This window comes from Simochromis diagramma, unplaced genomic scaffold (genome assembly GCF_900408965.1).
Source record: "Simochromis diagramma unplaced genomic scaffold, fSimDia1.1 OVJJ01000304.1, whole genome shotgun sequence".
NCBI classification, from domain to species: domain Eukaryota; kingdom Metazoa; phylum Chordata; class Actinopteri; order Cichliformes; family Cichlidae; genus Simochromis; species Simochromis diagramma.
Genome location: NW_024387030.1, coordinates 3,620,596 through 3,642,328, shown reverse-complemented (window position 1 = coordinate 3,642,328; position 21,733 = coordinate 3,620,596). Strand labels below are relative to the sequence as shown.

The window sequence follows — 21,733 nt, the reverse complement described above, 5'->3', positions numbered from 1 at the left end:
AAGAGAAATCTTCATATTAATTTCAACGCAGATCCAAAATATACAGAAGAAATACTCAACAGAGAAGAACAACAGAATAGGAAATCCAGCAAACCTGTGCCAGGTGCTGACAATAAAGTTGCGGATGTTTCCAATGCTGATGGGACCTCCCAGGATGTGTCCAAGCTGCGGGTGTGAGTTGCAGTAGGAGGTTGTCAGCGGGGATACGTAGATTGGATATCCAATAGGCTGGTCGCAAGAAGAGTTGATCATGTTACGCAGAGCCTGCTTGGCGTTCTGGATGCTCCCACGCTCTGGATTTCTATTTCTCAGGAACACCAACTCCTGCTGCTGCCCTGCCCAAAGTCCTCGGACACATTCTTTATTTACCTGCAGCAAAATTCACAAGTTTGCATTAAATAACCCGGCTTAGAGTGAGTATCATTAAACCGTTCTGTGCAGTCTGTTGACTCTGTTGCAGACCCACCTTGATAACCCGGAAGCTGAGGTATCGCCTATTGAGCATTATAATTTTATACTCGTTGGTTCCTTCGTCCAGGACGTGGCGCAGAGCTAGGAGCGACGGGGCGTTTGACAGAACTGCACTCCTCCAGGCAGGGTCCCCCTCGTGAGCGATGACCAGGTTCTGCTGGTGAGAGGAGATGGCCTCGAAAAGAACTGCTGGCTCATCGTACTCGTCGGGGGACGTGAAGTGGTCCTGAGAGGAAAAAAAAAAAGTTGAGAAGATAAAGTTGAGTATAGGGTTTAGGACAATTTTTGTCTCAGTAGGGGGCTCAGTGGGGCCACATTCAGGGTCTCACCTGGTGTAGTTTGAGAGACATTCGGATACCAGGCACCACAACTTTCCTGAGCAGTTCCATGTCTGCAAAGATCCACTCATCTCGCACTGAAGAGATGCGAAAATCTCCTTTAAAAAGAGCATGAAGTCCATAAAGGAAAGACTCCAGATTGCTGTGATGAAAAGAAGAAGAAAAAGGAAAAAAAAAAAGATTAGTCGGTACTCTTTATCTGGCTCACACAGACAGAGAGAAAATAGGAAAAGACAATGAGTGCATTTATGCTTAGAAAGACGTGCTTTTGAAAGCTAAACAGGAAAACTACAGGAACAATTGTCACAACAAGTCAACCTCCTGTTACTGTTTACTCTCAGTTCATGACACATTTGAACTCCTTCACTCACAATACAATAACAATTACTAAATAACCTGGACATATGATGGGCTGCAGTTCCCAGAGCTCTCCTTCCCAGCACGCACAGTCCAAAGCAGAGCAGCACCAGGGGCGAGTCTTTCTCACTGTCCAGTGGCTACAATCCGAGCAAAACATGAAAGATTTTAGAGGGCAGCTTTTATCTCCAAATACAAATATTTTCAACATATCTCTGTGATCCCCCACTTAGTTTTTTATTTTAAAAAAACAACCCCCCATATCATCTGACAACAACTGACGCAAATACAGGACCCCTTTGGGCAGTAACAAGATGCAATGACTTTTTAAAGAGTGATTAAAATCAAACTGCTCAAGGGATTTAAAGTCTTTGAAGATCTTAAGTTGCCACTGTCATGCTATTAGAATATTTTTTAATTTATTGTGACAATGCAATGAAATATGCTTTGCTTGTACAGCTGGAGAAAAAAAAGACCAATAGCCTGCTGCAATTTGGGGGACAATAACTGTTCCACAAGCAGAATTGAAGGCCTTATTACCTTGGCCCTTCGGGAGTTGCAGTACTGGATCCAGCCCAGATAGACACCACAGAAACTGTCCCTGGAGATGCCCGCAAGCCGGTGGTCATAGTCCTCATCAATGTTGGGATTGAAAGTGGGATCCAGATCGACATAGTTCCTCTCTCCACATCCCCGCAGGCCATCTTTCATGGTCTCATTAGCCAGCCATTCCTCCAGTTTAGGAGAAGCAACTACATAGTAGATGATACCCTGAGCACAGAAAGGGATGATGCATTTAGAACTTTTAGAAATCCCACACTGCACTAAAACATTCTTCTCTCGTGTCATCCCACAAACCTTGACATAGTAGGTGGTGAGGATGCGGCGTAGATCGAACACCTGCAGCATGGAGGCAGCGCTGTTATCAGTGATGCTGTAGCCCTCCAGAACATATTTGGTGACCAGCACCTCCCACGCCAGCCAGCGCTGCCCAAAGGCAGCATTAAAGGATAGGATGTGAGGGAGATGGCCTGGCTCGCAGCAGCAGCAGCCCTCATCTTCCTCCACCCCTTCAGTGATGGCTTCGACTTCCCTCTGCTGGCAGTAAGTTCCTGTGGAGGAAAAGTCAGCATGTTATTGATGCTGTGTGGGACACAGGTCCGTTCCAGTTCAGTCCGGTAAAGTGCAATGAGTGAGAGAATCGTGATTATCATTAATAGTTCAACCTATAATTTTCTGTTAACTAACTCGTTGATTAATCACTTTATCATTGGAGCTTTAATCCAATAAACCGGCAGAAGGAAGATGCTCTGTAATAAACACAAAGCTGCTGACAGAAACTGGTGATGAGTGTCATGCTTTGGGGTGTGCCTCCAATTCTATAAAATGTTTACTCTGTCACATGTTCTCAGCTAATGTTTCAGCAGGTTTATTTGCAGCACAAAGCTTCAGGCTGAATAAAACAAAGTCACGCTGATGATAAAGCACGATCAGGTGTGTTTGGGAAGGAGATAAGAATGACTAAACAAATACAGTGGAATGCCACTTTGATGAAATATCTCAAGTAGTACTTGTAAATAATTCTTAGGGTTTAGTTTGACCTCCTTAAAAAAAAAAAGAAACAAAAAAACAAAACAAGTGCACAAATATGAATGGAGATTGAAACTGGAGATCTATGAAATGCCAAACACACTTGAAAACCAATACGTGTCACATTTATTTTGCTCTATGGCAGATCTACGATGGGAACTGGCTTCACAATTTTAAAGTTAGCTTTGTGCTGCTACACTACATGGACAAAAATACTGGGCCACCTACACATTACTCCTACAGGAGGTGTTTGGCCTTGGAAACTCATGTCGTGAAGCTCCTTGTCCACAGTTTTCATGCTGATCGTAATGGAAGAGGAGGTTTGGAGCTCTGCAGTTACTGAGTCAGCACAGCGTTTGCAGCTTTTACACATTACATGCCTCAGCGACCCCACCCTGTAACTTCATGTCATCAATTCATGGCTGAGTTGCTGTGGTTCTTGCACGGTTCCCCTTTGCAATAATACACTTACAGTTGATTGTAGAAAATCCAGGAGGGAAGAACTTTCACGAAATGATTTGCTGCAGCAGTGACGTCCTTCTACAGTACCATACTTGAAACCAGTGAGTTCTTTAGAATGACCAACGTTTGTTAAGACAGATGGCTAGGTGTTTAATATTATACACTTATGGCCATGGGACTGAAAAAGCCTGAATTATAAGATTAAGAGGTGTGGGACAATACTTTTGTTCATGTGGAAATATAAAAATCTTGTAAATAACAGAGGTCAGACCAGACAAAATAATAATTACACAAAGAATATAAAGAATATGTTGACACAGCTGTCCAAGCTCTAAAACTAACTGAACGATACATACAGCCTGTTTAGTGTGAAGAGTAAAAGGAGAGATGTGATATGGGCCACAGGTCTGACCTGACACTTGAAAATAATGTTTAATGAGGTACACTAAAAAGTCATAAAATACATTTTTACAAACACTTACAAAATGTTAGACCACATGATCTTGGTTAGGTTGACAAGACCCAAATAAGGTAACATTTGAAGATTGTTTATAATATTTTAGTCACTTGGGATTCTACTTGGAAACAAATAAGACTGATCATATTAGCTGTAGTGAAACACCTGTTTTCTGAATTTCTTTTAACCTTCAGTTCTTGCACTACAACACATTTGTTAATAATTAATTGTCATTAATTAGTGACTGAATTCCTGCAACAGCTGGTTCAACACTTTTTACAAATGGATCTCCTCACCTCTGAACTCCAGCCCTCGAAGCTGAAAGGTAACAAGGCCGTTGCCAATTTCTATGAGGTGCACCAATGCGTTCAGGTAGTCAGAAGCCAAAATGAAACAGTCCCCGGTGCTGAAGTTTCCCCAGCGGCCCAAGAGGAGGTCTCCACAGAGGCTGTGCTGCAGGGAGCGGGTCAGGTGCTCATAGAAGATGGAGTTCAAATTGTTGTCGTCAGAGCCTGAGGACAGATGAAGGAAGAAGTAAAGTACATTAATAAATCACACGTCACTGCTTTATTGTGTAACCAGTGTGATCACTAGGACACAATGAGGATTTAAGTCTGCCCCAATTAAATATCAACATTTAAACAAGCAATTCTCTGGTTACAGTTTTAACCAAAAGACATGTCGTCACCTGGATTTCTGTCCAACTGAGAGGCCAGTCGAGTGTTTGAGTGATCCACTCTTTTAGTGCTGCAAGAAAATGGAAAAGAGCAACACATTTTAGAAGTGCAATAAAGTGTCAGAGTGTATTTGACATTAAAATGTTTAAAAACAAAAAAACTCTTCACTTGTAGTCTCTCTCCCAGAACTTGACAGGACGGACATAAGAAGTGATGAAAATGGCGCTGCCCAGAAAGGGATTGAGGGGGGTGGAGAAGATTGCTGACACTACAGCCTGGACAAACAGCATGGCAGAGTCTGATGAGGCCTCAGGTCAAGGTCATTTGACAACTTGCTACAAGAAAAACTACAGCCTCAAAAAACAAAACACTTAACATGTTATAACAGGAAGAATTTACTGCAGTGCTGCAGACCAACATAAGAAACTGGTGACTCAGTCTATAGTATGCTGTGATAAGAGACAGCAGTGAAAGGATACGAGGCACGGCAAAGGGCTGAGCAAAGGCGTGGAAGGCTGAACCCCACGTGATCTGCCAGGGGGCGATGTAGGTGTAAACAAAGTGCAGCTTATAGAACAGCTCCCACATCTTAAAAAAACAAAACAAACCCCCCCCAGAAAGAAACAGTCAAGAAACCAGTAATATGAATCATCCACCTGTGATATGATATGTATGCATGTGTCTTGCGGTTAATCAGAATATTCACTCAAATAATTTAAATACATTTCTCTCACCTTGCTGAAAATGATAGACATCAGGAAGAGGTCAAGCAACAGCGTCTCCGACAGATGACGGTAGTCAAAGGTGAAGAAAAGGACAGTGAAGAGGATCGTCACATACTGGTAGGTAGGACTGCTGTAGCAGGAGCGAAGCAGTTTCAGGCCTGCCACTGTGATCATCAGTGCGCCGATTCTGGAGCAGCAGCAAAGAACATTTTTTGTTTCGTTTAAGTACCACGCATTCAAACTTGCATCACTCTAAAAAGCTGATAGAAATCAGAGAAAGAGTCACGAAGAGAAACAACGGAGTCCTCACTCGGTGTCGAGTCTTTTCGGGCTGGCCAGCTCTCTGGCGCTGCCGCTGAGCTCGTTGAGAATAACGAGTGGATAGAGAACGTTCTTTTCCACAAACAGCAGCCACACGTGCAGCTTTTCAAACCACATTACATGTGCTGCATCTGACAAAAGAGAGGAAGAGCATTTGAGATGCAGAAGAAAATGAAGAAAGAAAAAAAAAAAAGACTAAATAAAAATTATTTTTCTGATTCCCCCCATGTGACTCAAATTCACTGTACTTACCCCTGACTTCAAACTGGTAGTACTCCTTGTTTTTTAAAAGAGGGTGAGAGAAGCAGTACCAGGGTAGCTGCTTGCGAACTTGAGGCAGCAGGTAGTGGGTGAGCAACCCCACCGTCCCCAGCAGAGCATACAGGACATAACTGAGGAAAGGCTGCGGGAACACAGAGATGCAATAATGCTTACAGTTTGTGTTTGCTGGTTTTAAGAACAAGAAAAAAATAACTGACTAGATCATCATGAGTGTTAAAAGAATATGTAATGTAACAATACAGCACACATTACATTTGATTTTCTGTATTCAAAACCAAAGAAATGACTGTACCTGCAGCGCTATGAATACTGTGCTAACGTGGATGGCGAAGTAAAGGACAGCAATGACCACACAGACGATCAGGTCGGACTGCAAACGCTCATTCTAAAACATTTGAAAAGAAACACTTAAGGGATCAAAGAAACAAAAAAAACTATTTTAGACTGAAAATTAGAACTGTGCAACAATTTTAACAACCAAAATTGATGTATACTCACCACTGAAGACCTAAGTTTCTCTGGCAGAGGGTCCTGGACCTCTGACAGGGGGTCTTCTGGATTTTTGTCTCTTAAATTGGGTAAAATCTTGGACTGTACCAGTGAGCTGTAAATCAAAGAGACGAAAATATTACCGGTTTGAAGGCCATCAACCTCCTGTGAGGGATTATACAATCAGAAGGATCGCAGAGTCAACATCTGTTAACACAACTATTTGGTGAAGCAGTGTTAAGCTATTTGAACTGATTTCAGGAAATCCATATCTAAGATAATCCACAGAATATGTTTGAGTAGAAAGTTCACACATAACTCTTAACGGATGAAGCAGTTAATGGAAAATCCTTTTTTGAACCAGATAAGTTATTTTCACCCATCCAACCATTAGGACCAGTTTTGGTTTTAAAAATCATGTAATATGTGAATTTTGCTTTAATACAAATCAAAGCTGTGGTGCATGTCTGTAAACTTACAGGAGGACAGAGGGGTCACTGCTCTGCCGGCTCAGGTGGTAAGACACTGCCACCAAGAGGCCACAGAATACAGAAAATAGCACAGGGATGTGATGAGGCTCCCAGGTCTCCTGAAACACAGTATCAAGGATTTAACACACTTCTGGGTGTCTGACCTTATGTTGCTGGTATGCCTGATGTTTCCAAAACTACTGGATGGACTACCATGAAACATTCCAAGACGAATCCTGACAATAGCTTCTTTTCAATATGCTAAATTATGGTTCTGTGTATCCTCTATCCTGCCATGACCCACAAATCTCTTCCTCCAACATTATGACAGATCTTTCAGCAGATTAAAAAGAACATAGAGAAGAGGCTTCTGGAGAAGCTAGGAGTGAGCAAGAACAAATGTAGCCATATGTGGCATAGGCTACATCTGCATAATTTTAAATGTCGCTCTTCCACATGTGACGCAGCTTAATTCCCACGAGGCTTACTTTGTAGTGCTATGGATAAAGACCAGCAGCCAGTATGACAGAACATAGCGACATAGGGAGAGTCTGTTTAATATACCTTCTTGTTTCATGTGTTAAATCTAACACGTTTGCAATGTGGTTTGGCATCACGGAAAGCAACAGTTAGTCTTGTTTTTATTTTTATATTTAACACCCGCACCTTTATGTAGTTAGGTATACTGTACAGTAATGATGCTTTACTTATATATGTGAATAAAAAATACGTTTTATGGACATTTGTACTTAACAGTTTTAAAAGGTAATTCAGATGTGCAAAACATCAATACAACGATTAAAACTGATGCTATACGAGTAAGAACTCGTATAGCTCATAACAACTCAACTATGGTTGTGTCTCTTCATCACATCTCTCTCCCATCCTCACCGGGAGGACGAGAAGCAAGTGAGGGAAGCGAGGAGACATGGAGAATTAAAGGATAATGAATTAGGACAATAAATAACAAGTAGTGTATCCTGGTGATTCCACAATAAGTTCTCTACTGCAAACTGAGCATCACAGTTTTTAGTGTCGAGTGATGTTGACAACAACTAGTTGGACTGAAATTCGACACAATCATTCATGTTCTCCTCAAACGCCAAGAACAAGAATCAGGTACTTCTTATTTTTTCCATTTATTGTCACCGCCTCAACAAAATACGTTTTTTTTGTATTTTTAACATTATAGATCAAGAATACGCTCCTCCTTGAGCGTCACTTGCACTTTGTGTTTAGTCGTTATTAGGCATTGTTTGCGCTCACCTTCAGAGCTCCGTAGCAGAAGCCGTAAAGCAGAGCGACAGTGATGATGCTGCGCAGGATGCTGTACAGTGCTGACAGAAGGCTTGTAGAGGCTGCAAAGGGAACAGGGAGGATGCCAGCAATGAGAGCACTCAAACTGACAGCAACAAGGGCAGACAGAATGCAAATCAGCACAGTGGCCTCTTATGATGCCTGGTATATCATAATGTATAAGGTAAAGCAACGTGGATAAGTGGCTGACGTCTCATCCTGTAGAGGTCAAAGTCACCCCTGCAGAAAAGTTGCGTATCTAAAAGTTACTCACCATTGCCCCCGAACACATGGATGTCCAGCTGCTCGAAGAGATACATGACGAACGTGTTGACTTGTGGCAGCAGCCCCACAAAGAAGATGATGGGAAAACACAGAGTAAAGACTGCAGGGAGAAGCAAGCAAAGCAAAATTAAACACATTTATCATCCTATAATTCTGTAATTTGCAGGGATCACCTTTCACACACAGGAAACAATACCCTGAGGCTCACTTCAAATATTACTGGTTCCTAATAGTGTACAGCAACGTCTCCAAAGACAATGCAGCAATAATTATTGATTATGGGTTGATGAAAGGAGCATTTAATATCTATATAAACCAAAAGAAAATTTTTGTTTTTAGTAGAGATTTGTTGCTCACACACAGTCTGCACTTTATGACTGTTGCACAATCAATGGATCAGATCCCAGAAACCTATTTTATACATCTTATTAATGGTGGCAAACGTTAGAACCATTTGGATTACTTTAGAGATTTCTGGACTCGGGCTATTTTGTCAGTGCTTCCATAGTTTAAAACACTTTCAACATCTCATGACAGCTGCTGGGTTGTTTGGTTATTACTGCTCACACCAGGAATTCTACATCAGATGAGTCCTGAAATTTAACTCTTAATATTCTCAATAAATTTTTCCAAAAATGCTTTTGTCAGCTTTGAAAGTTCCTTATTTAGTCATTAATATTTTATCAGATAAAGTGCTTACGGCCACTTGCAGGATAAGCAAACTTTTTAGGGCCCTTAATATGTTTACTTATAACTTTTAAAGCATTTCCTGGCCTGGATTCAGCCTCCAGCTTTTGCACACATACACACCCAAACTGTGCTGCTCAAAGTTGTCTTGCTACGTCACCCCCTTTCATTAAATCACTTCTAAAACCTCCAGGATTTAGCATTTTGGCATGTTTCTCTTTGACTTTGCTTTAAACACCGATTGTTATTCACAGAGTACAAAGAAGTAACAAGGTCGTGTACTCACCTATGACGAGGTCCCTGGCAGAGGTGAGCACCAGGGAGCTGGTGAGTGCGACTCCATACAGGGTGAAGCGGGAGGAAGTGGTCCGCAGGCTGCTGTAGTGGAGAAGCCAAATGAGGCCACAGCACAGGCAGAAATAGACAGGCCGGCTGTATGCTATGATACGATTATGGCCCTGCAGGGACAAGGGTATGAGGATACAAATGGATCATTAAAGAAACATTTTTTTTTGTGGTTCAATATAGCTCAGTAAGACATACCCTGTGTATTAAAATAAGCAAAAAAGGAGAGAAATCCTAATGTTTTACATTTTTCTTTCTAAATAACAATTGTCTGTTGTCATAGTATTTATTAAGCAAGATAAAAAGCCATAATGCTAGCGTGCGCACTTGTTTTAAACCTTGGATAACAGCAAAAAACAGTAACTGCCAAGTGTAATACAACAATCATTCTAACAATCGTTCTTTAAAGGCATCAGTGTTATATCAGCCCCATGGAGAGTGACACAGGTATAAACAGAAATAGTATCAAGTGTAAGGTTTCACAGGAGAAGGAGGATGCATATCTGCAGCGTGCGGGTTGCAACCCAAGAGGCTATAAGATGTCCTGCTTTTCTGCTCTGGGAGGCAGCGACAGCTCACGCACCACCAATCAGATTAAAAAGACTTCTTTTTTTTTTTATCTCCCCACCCCGAAATGTCGAGAAATGGGAAGGAATAAAGTCCTTGAGGTGAGATGAGAGGACACCCAGGGGGAAAGAGAGAGAGAGAGAGAGACAGAGACAAAGAGTAAGAGAGTGAGCTGTGGTCTAAACTCTGACCAGCTATTTAAAGTTTGTGCCTGCAGCTGAGTATGAGCTGCATTAATAAAAGACGCCGTTTCAGAGCAGGCCACTGACGCAAGGGAGGGAGGAACACCCAGGCTCACAAGGAAGGGGTGGGGGTGGAGAAGCATCATCTTTCAGGACCACAACAAAGCAACAAAAAGCTGCTGAATAATAACTACAGAGCTTCAAAGTACTACTGACTTTCTACTTTTTCTACTTCTTATATAAAATCCATTTAATATCTTGTTTTGATGTCATTTCTCAATAAGTCTCCCTATTCTAATGATTTGCAAATGACATACTTACATGACGTGGGGAAGAGGAGTCTGGTTGAACACTCTGTCGATAAAGAAAGGCACAATTAAAATGATAATGTTGACATACCTCGTACGAACATGTTATTACAAACTCTCCTAAGTAAAGAAATAAATCATTTTTATTTTTGCACCAGCTATTCCCTTAAAGGCATAACAAACCTCTGCAGGCATGCCTAACACATTTTGCAGCTTTTAAACTGCTTCTTTGCAGCAGTGCTCCTCTGTTGCACTTTAAGGTTGAGTCCTGTACACCCAGCTACTCACCTTTAGTAAGGAATACTGGCAGCTTGCAATGACGAGGCAGAACTGAAAGACCCAGATATCAGTGAAGAAGCCGTGAACCAGCAGCACGGAACCCAGAAAGGCCACAAGGACAGCCAGCACCACTGCCAACACATTCTCTAAAACCTCACGGTTCCTGAAACAATTGGGAAAAAGTCAATTCAAAAATTATTTGGAAGATTTAACAGAGAAGAAAAAAAACTGTTCCAAAGACTGGGATCAACAAATAAATAATGTCAACAGCTCTCCATTTAAACTGGCAGCATGTGGTGATGGGTCAGCAAACTGGAGCGACTTAGGAGGATAATATTGACTGCAGAGATCCACGTGGTGCTTTAAAAAACAACAAATCAAAAATCAACTCTTTCACTGCCAACTGTGGTTATTCTTCTTGCTGCTGTTGAGAAGCTTACAGCTAGACAAGTCTGACTGAGTAACTCCCACATAGAGATAATTACAGACAAGTGATAGAAAGCAGACTCCAAATCCCCAAGCAAGATGAATGATTTTATTTTCAAAGACTTAACAATGTGGCTGATGTTCTTGCTGAATCCAGAAACAGAAACAGAATTGACAACAGTGCTGTGCAAAAGTCCTGAGCTATCCTGTTTTTGAAGAAGAAAGAAAAAGAACAAAAACTCTCTTAGGCATGCATTCTTAAGGTCTGGGTTCTGGGGAAGCCAGTCCATGACCAAAGGTGTTGCATTGTGTGTTTTTCCATCCAGGTATGCTTTTAGTGCCCTGGCAGTATGTTTGGGATAATTGTCATGATGAAAAATGAAGCTGCTGCCAAAAGCTAATCAAGGTTAACCCTTTCTTCTCTTTTCTGATCAGAGCCATTTCTGTCTGGCCTCCTTCCAGAACATAATCAATGGGTTACTGAGGGTGATCTCTGCCTGTACAGCTTACTACAGCTACACTTGGGAAAAACTTCAAACATAGTCTTTATTGATAGATATTGAGGTGTCATAACTTGTCATTAGGGAATGGGGTTGTCGTCAAATATCATCTTTATCGCAGGAAGGCCTCTTAGTTTTTACTTTCGTCCTCAAATTGTACAATTTGTTTTCTCACATTTCTCAGGGCTACACTGCACACCATGCTGAGACATGCTACTTTTTGGCTGATCCCCTTTTTGGTGCAAAAATACAAATTTATGCCTGTAATCTGTGCTGTATTTGACATTTTGCATAGATTTAACTAAAGACAAGGGAAGAAATCGTGTGTTTTTGATACAGACTGCTAATAACAAAGTACCAAAAGACAATTTAAAATTAGTTCTCTGTTATGTAAACACACACAATGCTTGAATGATTCAGAGGTCAGTGTTAATTGGCTTTAAAAAATAAAAATAAAAACGTGAAGTGAAAAGGATCCCATGTCCAAAGAAAAACTTTGAATGACCTTCAGAAAGCCTGGAGAACTATTCCTCAATTCAACTTTGGAAACAAAATATAAAGAAATAAGGTGTGGCTCAGGACTTTGGCTCAGGACTTTAGCACAGTACTGTCGATTACCATAACAGCTTTTGAGTTTACTATTTGAAGACAAGACTTTTGCAGGAAACTGCTAAACAAAAATGTTTACCACAGAAACTTAATATCTAACATCCTAAAATGTTCACAACAAAAGCTGACAGCAGTATAAAGCCAATGTAATCAACACAAATTGAAAATTACGGCAAACAAAACAAACAAAGCGATCCCACCAAGCTGTTGCTACAAAATGTTTCACAACAAAAGCCCTGTTAATAAGCAGGGATTGACCGATCTGATATACAGTATCGGCCCAGTAATGACCTAATTTACTGGATCGGATATCGGGGAGAAATAAAAAAAAAAAACCCAAAAACCCCAATCCATTAAATATCACAAAAGCGCCTCACAAAACTTGCGACATGGTATAACCCAGGTCATGACCTTAGCACGTCACGTGATTGCGTGGCTAGCGTGTGCGAGATCTGTCAGCGGTCATGTCAGCGGTGTGGAGTTACTTCAGACTGAAAGAAGAAAAAAGCCATACTGCCGAATGTCACTTATGCAATCCAAGTGTTTTGCGAGATGGTAGCATGATTAAGCACTTACAGGAACACAGCGGAAAGGAGTACTATACACGGAATTTATCCAGGCCTCCAATGCTAAGAAGAAAAGTGTACCGTATCAACAAACGCTTTTGGAAAACATTCAGAGGCGTGAGAAACTCCCTTCAGAAAGCAATAAAGCAAAGCTGCTAACAGAAAATTGTTGAATTGGTTGTGCTTGATGACCAACCCCCTTGTGCTGTGGAAATGTCGGTTTTTGACGCTTAATTGAGCATTTGGAGCCTTGCTACGTGCTGCCACACGGCATTTCATCTCCGAGCAAGCTATCCCAGAAAAGTACAAGCAGGTGTGCAACTTCATCTCTGAATGTTTGGAAAGCATTCCCATGTTAAGCTTAACAACCAATATCTGGAGCTCGGACGTCTGTCCGATGTCATTGCTAAGTCTGACTGTACAATGGTACTGTACAATAACAAATGCGTTATTACAAGAATGTTTTTTAGTTGTTTTTTTTAGGGTTTGGGCAGCTACTGCCTTTGTCTGCTAATAGTGCACTTCATTTGTTTTTCAGAACCAAAGGGTTTTGGAAATTTGCACTTTTAATTACTTTTATATTACTTTAAATACTTACTGTGCTAGATTTAAAGTTCTGCATAAAGCTGCCCACTTTCAGGATGGATGTTTGGATGCCGGTGACAGATAAATGGTGCTAAAGTTTAAATAAAAAGATCAGTATTGCTGACCTGAGATATATTTTGGGTGCAGTGTATTTCTTGCATTCAAGTATAATAGCTTTAGCTAGAATAGCTTTAGTGCTTTGTCCTCTTAAATTTGTATATGAACTAATACAAAATGCAGCAACACATAAAAACAAACAAACAAACAAACAAACAGTTAAACAGTTAAAAAATAGACTATAACAGATTCATATCAATATCAGGAGATATCCAAATTTATGATATTGGTATCTTGCCATCTCTATTATTAAGTAAAAACTCTGATCTAAAATTGTTACATGAGGTGTAGTAGCCTGAGAGGTCATGTCGGTGAGGATCTGGGTGTGCTTTAGCAACGCTTATGCTATGACCATAATGATTCACTCCAAGCTTGTTCAGACATTTTTACAGTTTGTTTGCACATGCTGTGTTTCATTTACCTTTGCATTAAATTAGCAAAGGTCATCCCTGTCTTAGTGGAAACAGGTGTGGTAGGTGCAATACTCTGCTTAACCGTAAAACACAAGCTAACCTGTTGATCTCTTTGAGTAGTGAATGTAATGCTGTAATTCTGACTGGACAATGGAGAGCAGATTGTAGTTTTGTTTGTTTGTTTCAATTAAAGGCTTCTTGTGTGATTTAAATAAAGGCCTGGTTTTTTGTATTTTGGACTAGTAAACTTCAGCTAATAATGCACAGATAGATGTTTTTGCAAGCTGAGACAATTTCAGGTATACACTTATAAAGCAAAGTAACATCAAAATTATTTCTATTGAATTTCACTTTATTCTTCAAAAGCAGGCACAAAATATCCTGCAATGGGTGACATTTAAGGAAAATTTATACATGTATGTGCTTGAAATACAGTTAGGTAGTTCTTAAGGAGCCGAATGCTCTAGGAGAAATGTCAGTCTCAAACTAGGGGATCTCTTTTCGTTCATTAGTCAGACACTGCTGCAACCCACTTGGCCTGCTTTTTAATTTAATTGGAACTGATTAAATAAATGGCTCATGCTGTGATAGGCAGACATTTCATAAAAAGAAATATCAATTTTCTAAATAATCTAATTTATCTAAAAAACAAACCGGTTTTCTAGTAGAAAAGTTCTAGACAAGTCCAACATTCAGTATTTTTGAGTCCGACTAAATTGTGATGAAGTATGCACGTGACACACCGAATTTAAAATTTGCATTGAGGTCACCAATGGTGCTTTGTAAAAATAAAGCTGAAGCAGATGGAAATGACCTGATGTGAAGCCCTACCTGTCGAACAGCGCCAGCAGGGTAAGTCGGTCAAAGTGCAGGCCGACCCACAGGTAGGGGAGAAGCCACAAACGGTAGTACTGCTTCGCTTTCCCAGCTGCAGCAGAGCCCGCAGGATCCTCTTGTCCCAGTGGTGCATCCTGAAGCTCCGGACTCAGATCTCCGTCCTGCTGTTCCAGCAGCTCTGGGTCCATAGTCAGCAGACGGTTCAAACGGATCTGAGGGAGGGAGATCTATCCCACAATCAGACAAATGTCCAAAAGACATGATTTGGAATAAAGAAGAAATTGATTACATTACAACAAGATAAAGAGATCATATAGGAGTAATAATAAAGCTTTAACAGCATTAAACATTTTCTTTTAGTACAATTAAATATTTGATTTTGGCTTTCACACAGGTCAAAGCTTGCATCATCACATCCCATTCACTCTTCAAACCGTATGAGCCCTTGTTGCATACTTGGTTAGACAACACCACTGAAGACATCTTTGTTGCATATTGGCAAAAAAAGCTGAGCACATACAGTACTTTGCAAAAGTCTGTAGCCACCCTGTGTCTTTATGTTTGGCTCTCAAAGAGCCAGACCTTTAAGTCTTCTTTAGCAATAACTTTGGTGCCTTTTTATGTAAGCCTAAATCTCAAAGGTTAAAGCAGTGTTGTGTCTACACATAACAAACAACTTAGCAAAGAGCCAATTTTAAAGTGTACCTTGAGACACCTGCCTGTCGCAAAATATACAGTTTGTTCCGGTTTCTTTAGTTAAATAGTTTAACAGAGTCCTAAAGAGCTATTTGCTGAAAATCTGGTAAGTGTCCTAAAAAAATTTTTTTAATAATGAAAACTGCAAAGGGAATGACAAAGAAAAGAAGTGGCAGGGTTAAAAACAACTAACAGCAGATGAACACTATCTCAAAGTCTTTAGGAAATAAGAAAAACTCCAGCTGAGACCTGAGAAAAGATTTAACAGATGTATCTGTCCTTTCATTCATGGACTGTTTGGTGAAACCTTCTCAGATACATACTTGCCTAAGGGTTGTTAGAATTACGTAAACAGTTTTTTTTTCTTATGTACTGAATTTGCACACATGTATCAAATTGTAAATTGCTTCACCTATTCCCCATTTCCTGAGCAAAACAAAGAAACGATAGGTGGCTTGAGAGTTTTGCACAGTACTGTATAACCACATAAAACCATTTTAAACTGGTCAAGTAGACATTTGAGATGTGAAAGTCTCCTTTTTTTTCACAAACATACATGCCAAAAGGAGCTCACTGGTTGGGTACACACCAGGTCATGAGGGTAAAAGCGAACTGAGGTAGAACTGGAGAGGTGGGAGTCCGTATCCCTGCGGGGTATAAAGAAAATGAGAACACTGATGAAAGAAAAGCATCTGCTGCAATTACTGTATTAAACCATGATTCATTTCCTGATGACCTCAAACTAAATAGCCAATAGGCAATTTGCTGTGTTTTTGTACTGTACAGTCATGTTTTCCTTTTAAGCTAGGGTTCCATTAAAAATAACCGTTGGAGAAATGAGGAACTCACTGCAGCGACTAGCAAAACACTACAATCAAGAAAAGGTCAGCAAGCTAACTTGACAAAGTTAGTAATGTATTTATTTCAATTTAAATCAAGGTAAATGATCTGATTTCTAAACTCAAAAAATGCTGACCAAGCAAAAATCATCAGGGCATGTGTTATGGTGTTTAAATCCTTCAAAGCTTAATGAGAAGATTAAGACTTCTTCTCTTTCAGTGGCATTTTGTTAAATGTGAAGCTACTGCCATCAGAAAGTTCTCTTATTTTATGAGAATGGAAACCAGGGAAAAAGGTCTAGCATGGTACAGAAGAAAAAGGTAACATAATCCACCCACGAGAAACCTTAGAGGTACTGGTAGATGCTTTTGTTTAACCAATCATTTCGCAGCTCTTTAGAGAAAACTGCTACCTCCTGATTAAAAACACAAAAAGCTCAGGGTTTGTATCCCGTCGTCTAAAAACCCACTACACAAATCAGGTGATCATTCTGATACTAACCATATGTTATTGGAGGCTCGTCTGGTTGCAGGTTCAAAATTGACCAGCGACATATCACATCCGCCAGCCTCATATAAAGAGGGAGTGAGCTTTCCTGGAGGCACACAACAAAAAGAAAGAGACGCAGAGTCAGTCCATGGAAATCACAAGCACAGAGTGGCGTCGTCTGTGGGAGTAATTTCATTAAATTACATGTTTATATGTGGAGAATTAGATGGATTTGACAATATTGCTGTATTCATCTGAGCTAATGTGATTATGCAGTGAAAGTGCCTCCTCCCAGTGGCTGTAGGCAAGTCACTCATTTCCTGCTCAGTCTTGACAAGTGGTCAGATTTTTCCTAATACATGTCTGTTGCTTCAGAGTAGTTTTACTGCACTTTTTTGTGATGAGGTACAAAACACCACCCAAAAATTACAGATGTACCAAGCCTTTCTATCAAATCCAAACCCTCCAGTATGAATCCACTGAATGTAATGGGTATTAAAAGTGTGGGGAAAACGCAATATTAAAAAAAAAAAAAAAAAAAAAAGCCTAGCTAGACATTTAAAATATTTTAAGTACATTTTCTGACTCTCAGTGATAGAAATTAGGATTCCAGCAAGACAAAAAAAAAAAAAAAAAAAAAAAATCACTTTCAGGAATTTGTTACAACCCATTTCTATTGAAGTCCTTTCTGTTAAGGACCTGACCGTTTGTGCAATGCATATCCTCCTGAGAACCGAGTTAAAGAAAAATCTCTCAGTTTAACTTTTTTTTTTAGTCCACTACAGAGAACATAACGAATAGGCGGGATCTCAGGAGGACATGGCATGATGAAATTTTCAGAAAAATTTCGAAAGATAATATACTTCATCTAGTTGTTCACAGATGTTCCAAAAACCACATCTTCACTTGAGTATTCTTTGAATCACCTTCACATCTAGAGTACATAAAAACCTGCATCAGGCTACTCTCAGTCTGTCCTGTACAGACAAGACAACGGGACAAGTGTACACACACACACACACACACACACACACACACACACACACACACACACACACACACACACACACACACACACACACACACAAAAACCATGCAGCATGTCACAAAAGTAATCTGCTTCTAGTTCAATTATGAGCAGGAGTAATAATCCATTCATCACTGGTTCTGGTGAAGAGTGCATGGCAGCCCCTACACAACCCCTTCTTTTCCTTGATGTAAGTGTTTAAATAGACATGCTTACGTATAGACATCTATACCAATCTGTTACACTGCTGTCAGCATTGGGGTATGTGCTATGATGTGACCATAAGGTAACATTAATATCCAAGTAAGGTCAAGTATTAGCTACAGACCACAATATCACAGAGATAAATGGAGCATGGATAATGGTGCCAGGCTTTGACTGATTACAACAGTCCACCGACTGTGGATAATAGTGCACTGCTATGACTGATGGCCAGGGTCATATCTGCGACAACTCTTTGAGCAAATCCAAAATATCAAGCAGCAGCTTTCTAATCAAGCATGAGGAAAATACCACAAAATATAGGTCTTATGACAAAAATGACCAGATCTGTCACCTCTCCCCAAAGAAATTCTTTCCTAACTGCTCAGCTCTTTTCATGAACTCCCTACCGAAGTCCTCCTGCAAGCTGGTGGCACCAACAGTTGAGGCCTTGTCCTGAGAACCCTCCAGGTGTGCGCTTCCATTCCTGGCCAGCAGGGACGCGCTAGCGCTCAGCACTGTAACCTGGGACGAGGTTCTGGATGGCTGACTTTTCACCTGGGAAGTAGAAGGCTGGGAGGCCTGGTTGAGAGCCTCCTGAAGACTGTTGGGAGGAGAAGGGAAGAAGGGGAGGAAATGAGTGGTGGAGTCCAAGGGGTTGGGGTTGGTATTGCTGGCACATAACGTCAAAAGGTGAGCAGGATATGACGTGTAGTTTTGAAATGGTGGGATTTGATGCGGAGGCTACAGACTAATTTTTGCTCCTCACACAATAATGATTTTTTGTGATGGTGTCAGACATGGTTTAGACTTGTGAATGAAGAAGTTATTTCTTATTGTTTCTCAAGTTACAATCATTTATAAAGCCGTGTACCTAACTCCATTCTTTTAATTCTTCTTAGGAAAAAAAATCTACTAAGACGTGAATGTCCTGTCAAACTTTAGATGGAGATTATCCTTAATGAAGCTGATAAATTCAGGCCTCTGATTACAACAACAGAAATCAGACTAATGAATGCAGATAATTCAGAGGATTTTCATCAAAATAATAAACTCAATTGCTTTCCCTTATAATGTTGGATTAAGAAAACTACCTGAGAAGGCAAAGGTGTCTAGTGCAGCATAAGTGCATAAAGTAAAAATGTGCTGGGAGTGAAGGGACAGTGAAGGGTGGAGGAATCAGTGAAAGAGGGAATGATTTTGCAAGTTTATTGACCCCTGGCAGGCTGCACGCTTGCTTTTGTTGCTTAAGGCTCAGCATTTAGCAACGTGACCTTGTAAGATAGATGAAAGAAAACAGAGCTTTGCCTAGAGCACAAGTAAATGGGAGGGGGTTTAAAGAGACCTCGGAGGAACCTGATGTGCATCCACAGAAATATATCAGTGGAAGATTAACATATTTTTTCTTTGAGCATCGACACAACTGCTACTTTACATCTCTGAGTGGTTTTCTTCCTTTTAATCATTCTACAAACCGAGGAGTAACGGTTCATTTGTAGTATTCTGCAGGGAAGCATGGAGCACAGAAAAGATTAATACACTCCAGACAGTACTCTGATCTAATATAAAGGGTGCTAGAGACCTGCTGAGTTTGACACTTACTAAACTTGTGTAAAGATGTGATTTGCCCATGTAATAAAATGAATAAAATGTTGCATCAGGGATGTGATCGGGACAAGCCACAACATTGGAATTAAATTACATAAAGGCATTTTTTTTTTTTTTTTTTTTTTAAAAAGAGCTTGAATTTAAAAGAAAAAGGTGGGGACATTAAAACATCTTTGTCCAGTGTGCTGAAAAACTGTCAAAACTGGGCTCTTAAAATCTAGAGAAGAGCAACTGGGAGTATCACAGATAATAAACAAACAAAATAAAAACATTCTATCGTCACATATTATTTTATCATGTCAGGAAAGACTGCAGACCTAACCTGTGGCTTTTTAATGATCAGTATAATCAGTCTCTCTCTGCACAGAAAGTTCTTTCTGTAGGGCAGAGCAATGTGATACAGCGGGGCGCCTGTATTGCTTAACAAATCATGCGCACATCTGAGAGGAGACGGCGTGTCAGCCAAGTAGATTAGTCAGACCTTGTGGCTTTGTGCCTTTGAATTTGTAAGGACTCCAAGTGGAATTTAAAAGATTGGATGGGATGACAACAGGAGGAAGAGAGAAGTCTTGAGAAAAGGAGGACCAAAGAAACCACATGCAGAGTGGAGAAACCAGTCCAGTCATAAATGATGTCCTGTTTGACGTCATGCACAGCAGAAGACCCAAATTGGTGGTGATGTGGGACAGGAAAGAGCGCCACCTGGTAACATGCTCATACCAAGCAACACAACAATAGAAACGACCCCCTGCTCCATTCACGGCGTACCTGAGAGGAGATCCAATGAGGGAGGTGGGTGGGGTGGGGTTACTCCCTGCGTTGTGTCGCCGCCGCACAGCCTGCCGACGAAATGTGCTACGTTCGCGGCGAAATATGACCGTCTCCTCACTTCCTGGGGCTGTCGTGATGAGAGACATCATTGGCCAGTTAGACTGGATAAGTTTCCTCTCTTTATGAGAGCTTTATGTGGACACGAGGACATGATTTTTCCGTGTGTTACGGCTGCTTTCAGGTACATTTTAAAACGGTTACAGAGCAACACCGAAACACAAATTAATGACATAGTCACTGAAAAATGAACCTGGTATGCATATCCTGCATCTTACTCTCTAAACAAATTGTCTTCCTACGCCTTTATTGTCACAATAAAAAGGTACAAGAAAATATTGTGAAATATTTTAAAGATGGAGGTGCAGTATTTAAACCATATCTGATGAATTCTGCTGACAAGCACATGCTCTGGTCATGTGGAACTGGAGGCAGGATGATGGCAGAAACAATGAATTTTGCTTTTACGGCGCTACTTGATCTGTTATGACCAGCAGCTCCTTTTAGCTAAAGTTAGCACATCCGCTAAGTAGGCACAGCCTGTTTACGTCTTATGCTCCATCAGATAAAACACTCCAAGGGTCGATGGGTGAAAGGCTAAAAAAGTATGCCAAACAGATAAGGGCAATAAAAGCAACAAAATGACACAGCAGCTCCTAGCTAAACTTAAGTATCTCCTACTAAATTTAGTTAGCATTGGGTGCAAGTCAACAAGGAGTGCTGCAGCAGCAAAACCACCCAGTGTATCAAGATGAGCCAATGTGGCCTTTTGTTTGCATGATAAATAATGCACAACTTATTCACTGAAAAAGTACTTAAGCTTGTCACAGAGGTAGGGTTTGAATTCATCGGCTTCTTCCAAATCAGCCAAATCTCCACTAAAAACCACCACTGATAACTTCAAGTGCAGTCACGGACTTATATTATAACACCAATAAATATCCCTCGACTGACTGTGATATAACAGTGTATAGTGAAGTTATGACATGTTTCTAGCCAACCAGTCATATGCCCTGGCATATCCTGCCTCCAATACTGTATCCAATCCTACAAGGTGTACACTCCAGAAGCCAAAAAATAAGAACCCAGACAGAGCAAATGTGAGATCAGGTTGCAAATTTGAAGAATGTGGAGTATGGAATGTCTATTATACTATCTGAGCTTTACACTAATAAGAGAGCTGCTGCTTGTCTAACCTCAATACAAAGCACACACTGTGCCATCATGCTAACTGATCTACACAGGGAACACTATGCTTGCCACTCCATGGTAACTTACCATGGCTACACTGAATGAACAAAAGAGACAGCATCTCGTCTGCAGTCTTGTCTCACGCACTCACTCCCACACAAACACACACAATTTTGAGGCAGCTGGACGACTACACCTAAACAGATTAAAGT

The 21,733-nt window shown here is 40.6% G+C and overlaps 1 protein-coding gene across 6 annotated transcripts in view; it reads right to left on the bottom strand.

The window, feature by feature from the left end:
- pcnx1 (pecanex 1) overlaps positions 1-21,733 on the bottom strand; it is a 38,379-nt gene that overhangs the window by 2,574 nt on the left and 14,072 nt on the right. The window contains exons 7-32 of one of the 6 annotated variants that reach the window (XM_040041523.1): positions 20,271-20,400; positions 18,305-18,498; positions 16,679-16,772; positions 15,894-15,984; positions 14,636-14,868; positions 10,598-10,751; positions 10,323-10,355; positions 9,194-9,365; positions 8,210-8,320; positions 7,906-7,997; positions 6,649-6,758; positions 6,179-6,284; positions 5,973-6,065; positions 5,651-5,801; positions 5,388-5,529; positions 5,087-5,264; positions 4,832-4,940; positions 4,521-4,650; positions 4,364-4,422; positions 3,972-4,187; positions 2,025-2,278; positions 1,707-1,937; positions 1,206-1,306; positions 801-951; positions 467-697; positions 95-369 (exon numbers count right to left, since the gene is read on the bottom strand). In XM_040041523.1, the coding sequence (XP_039897457.1) occupies positions 95-369; positions 467-697; positions 801-951; positions 1,206-1,306; positions 1,707-1,937; positions 2,025-2,278; positions 3,972-4,187; positions 4,364-4,422; positions 4,521-4,650; positions 4,832-4,940; positions 5,087-5,264; positions 5,388-5,529; positions 5,651-5,801; positions 5,973-6,065; positions 6,179-6,284; positions 6,649-6,758; positions 7,906-7,997; positions 8,210-8,320; positions 9,194-9,365; positions 10,323-10,355; positions 10,598-10,751; positions 14,636-14,868; positions 15,894-15,984; positions 16,679-16,772; positions 18,305-18,498; positions 20,271-20,400 (3,841 nt within the window). The remainder of the gene's footprint in view (positions 1-94; positions 370-466; positions 698-800; positions 952-1,205; positions 1,307-1,706; positions 1,938-2,024; positions 2,279-3,971; positions 4,188-4,363; positions 4,423-4,520; positions 4,651-4,831; positions 4,941-5,086; positions 5,265-5,387; positions 5,530-5,650; positions 5,802-5,972; positions 6,066-6,178; positions 6,285-6,648; positions 6,759-7,905; positions 7,998-8,209; positions 8,321-9,193; positions 9,366-10,322; positions 10,356-10,597; positions 10,752-14,635; positions 14,869-15,893; positions 15,985-16,678; positions 16,773-18,304; positions 18,499-20,270; positions 20,401-21,733) is intronic. The other 5 variants (XM_040041524.1, XM_040041526.1, XM_040041525.1 and 2 more) reach the window with 5 other exon arrangements.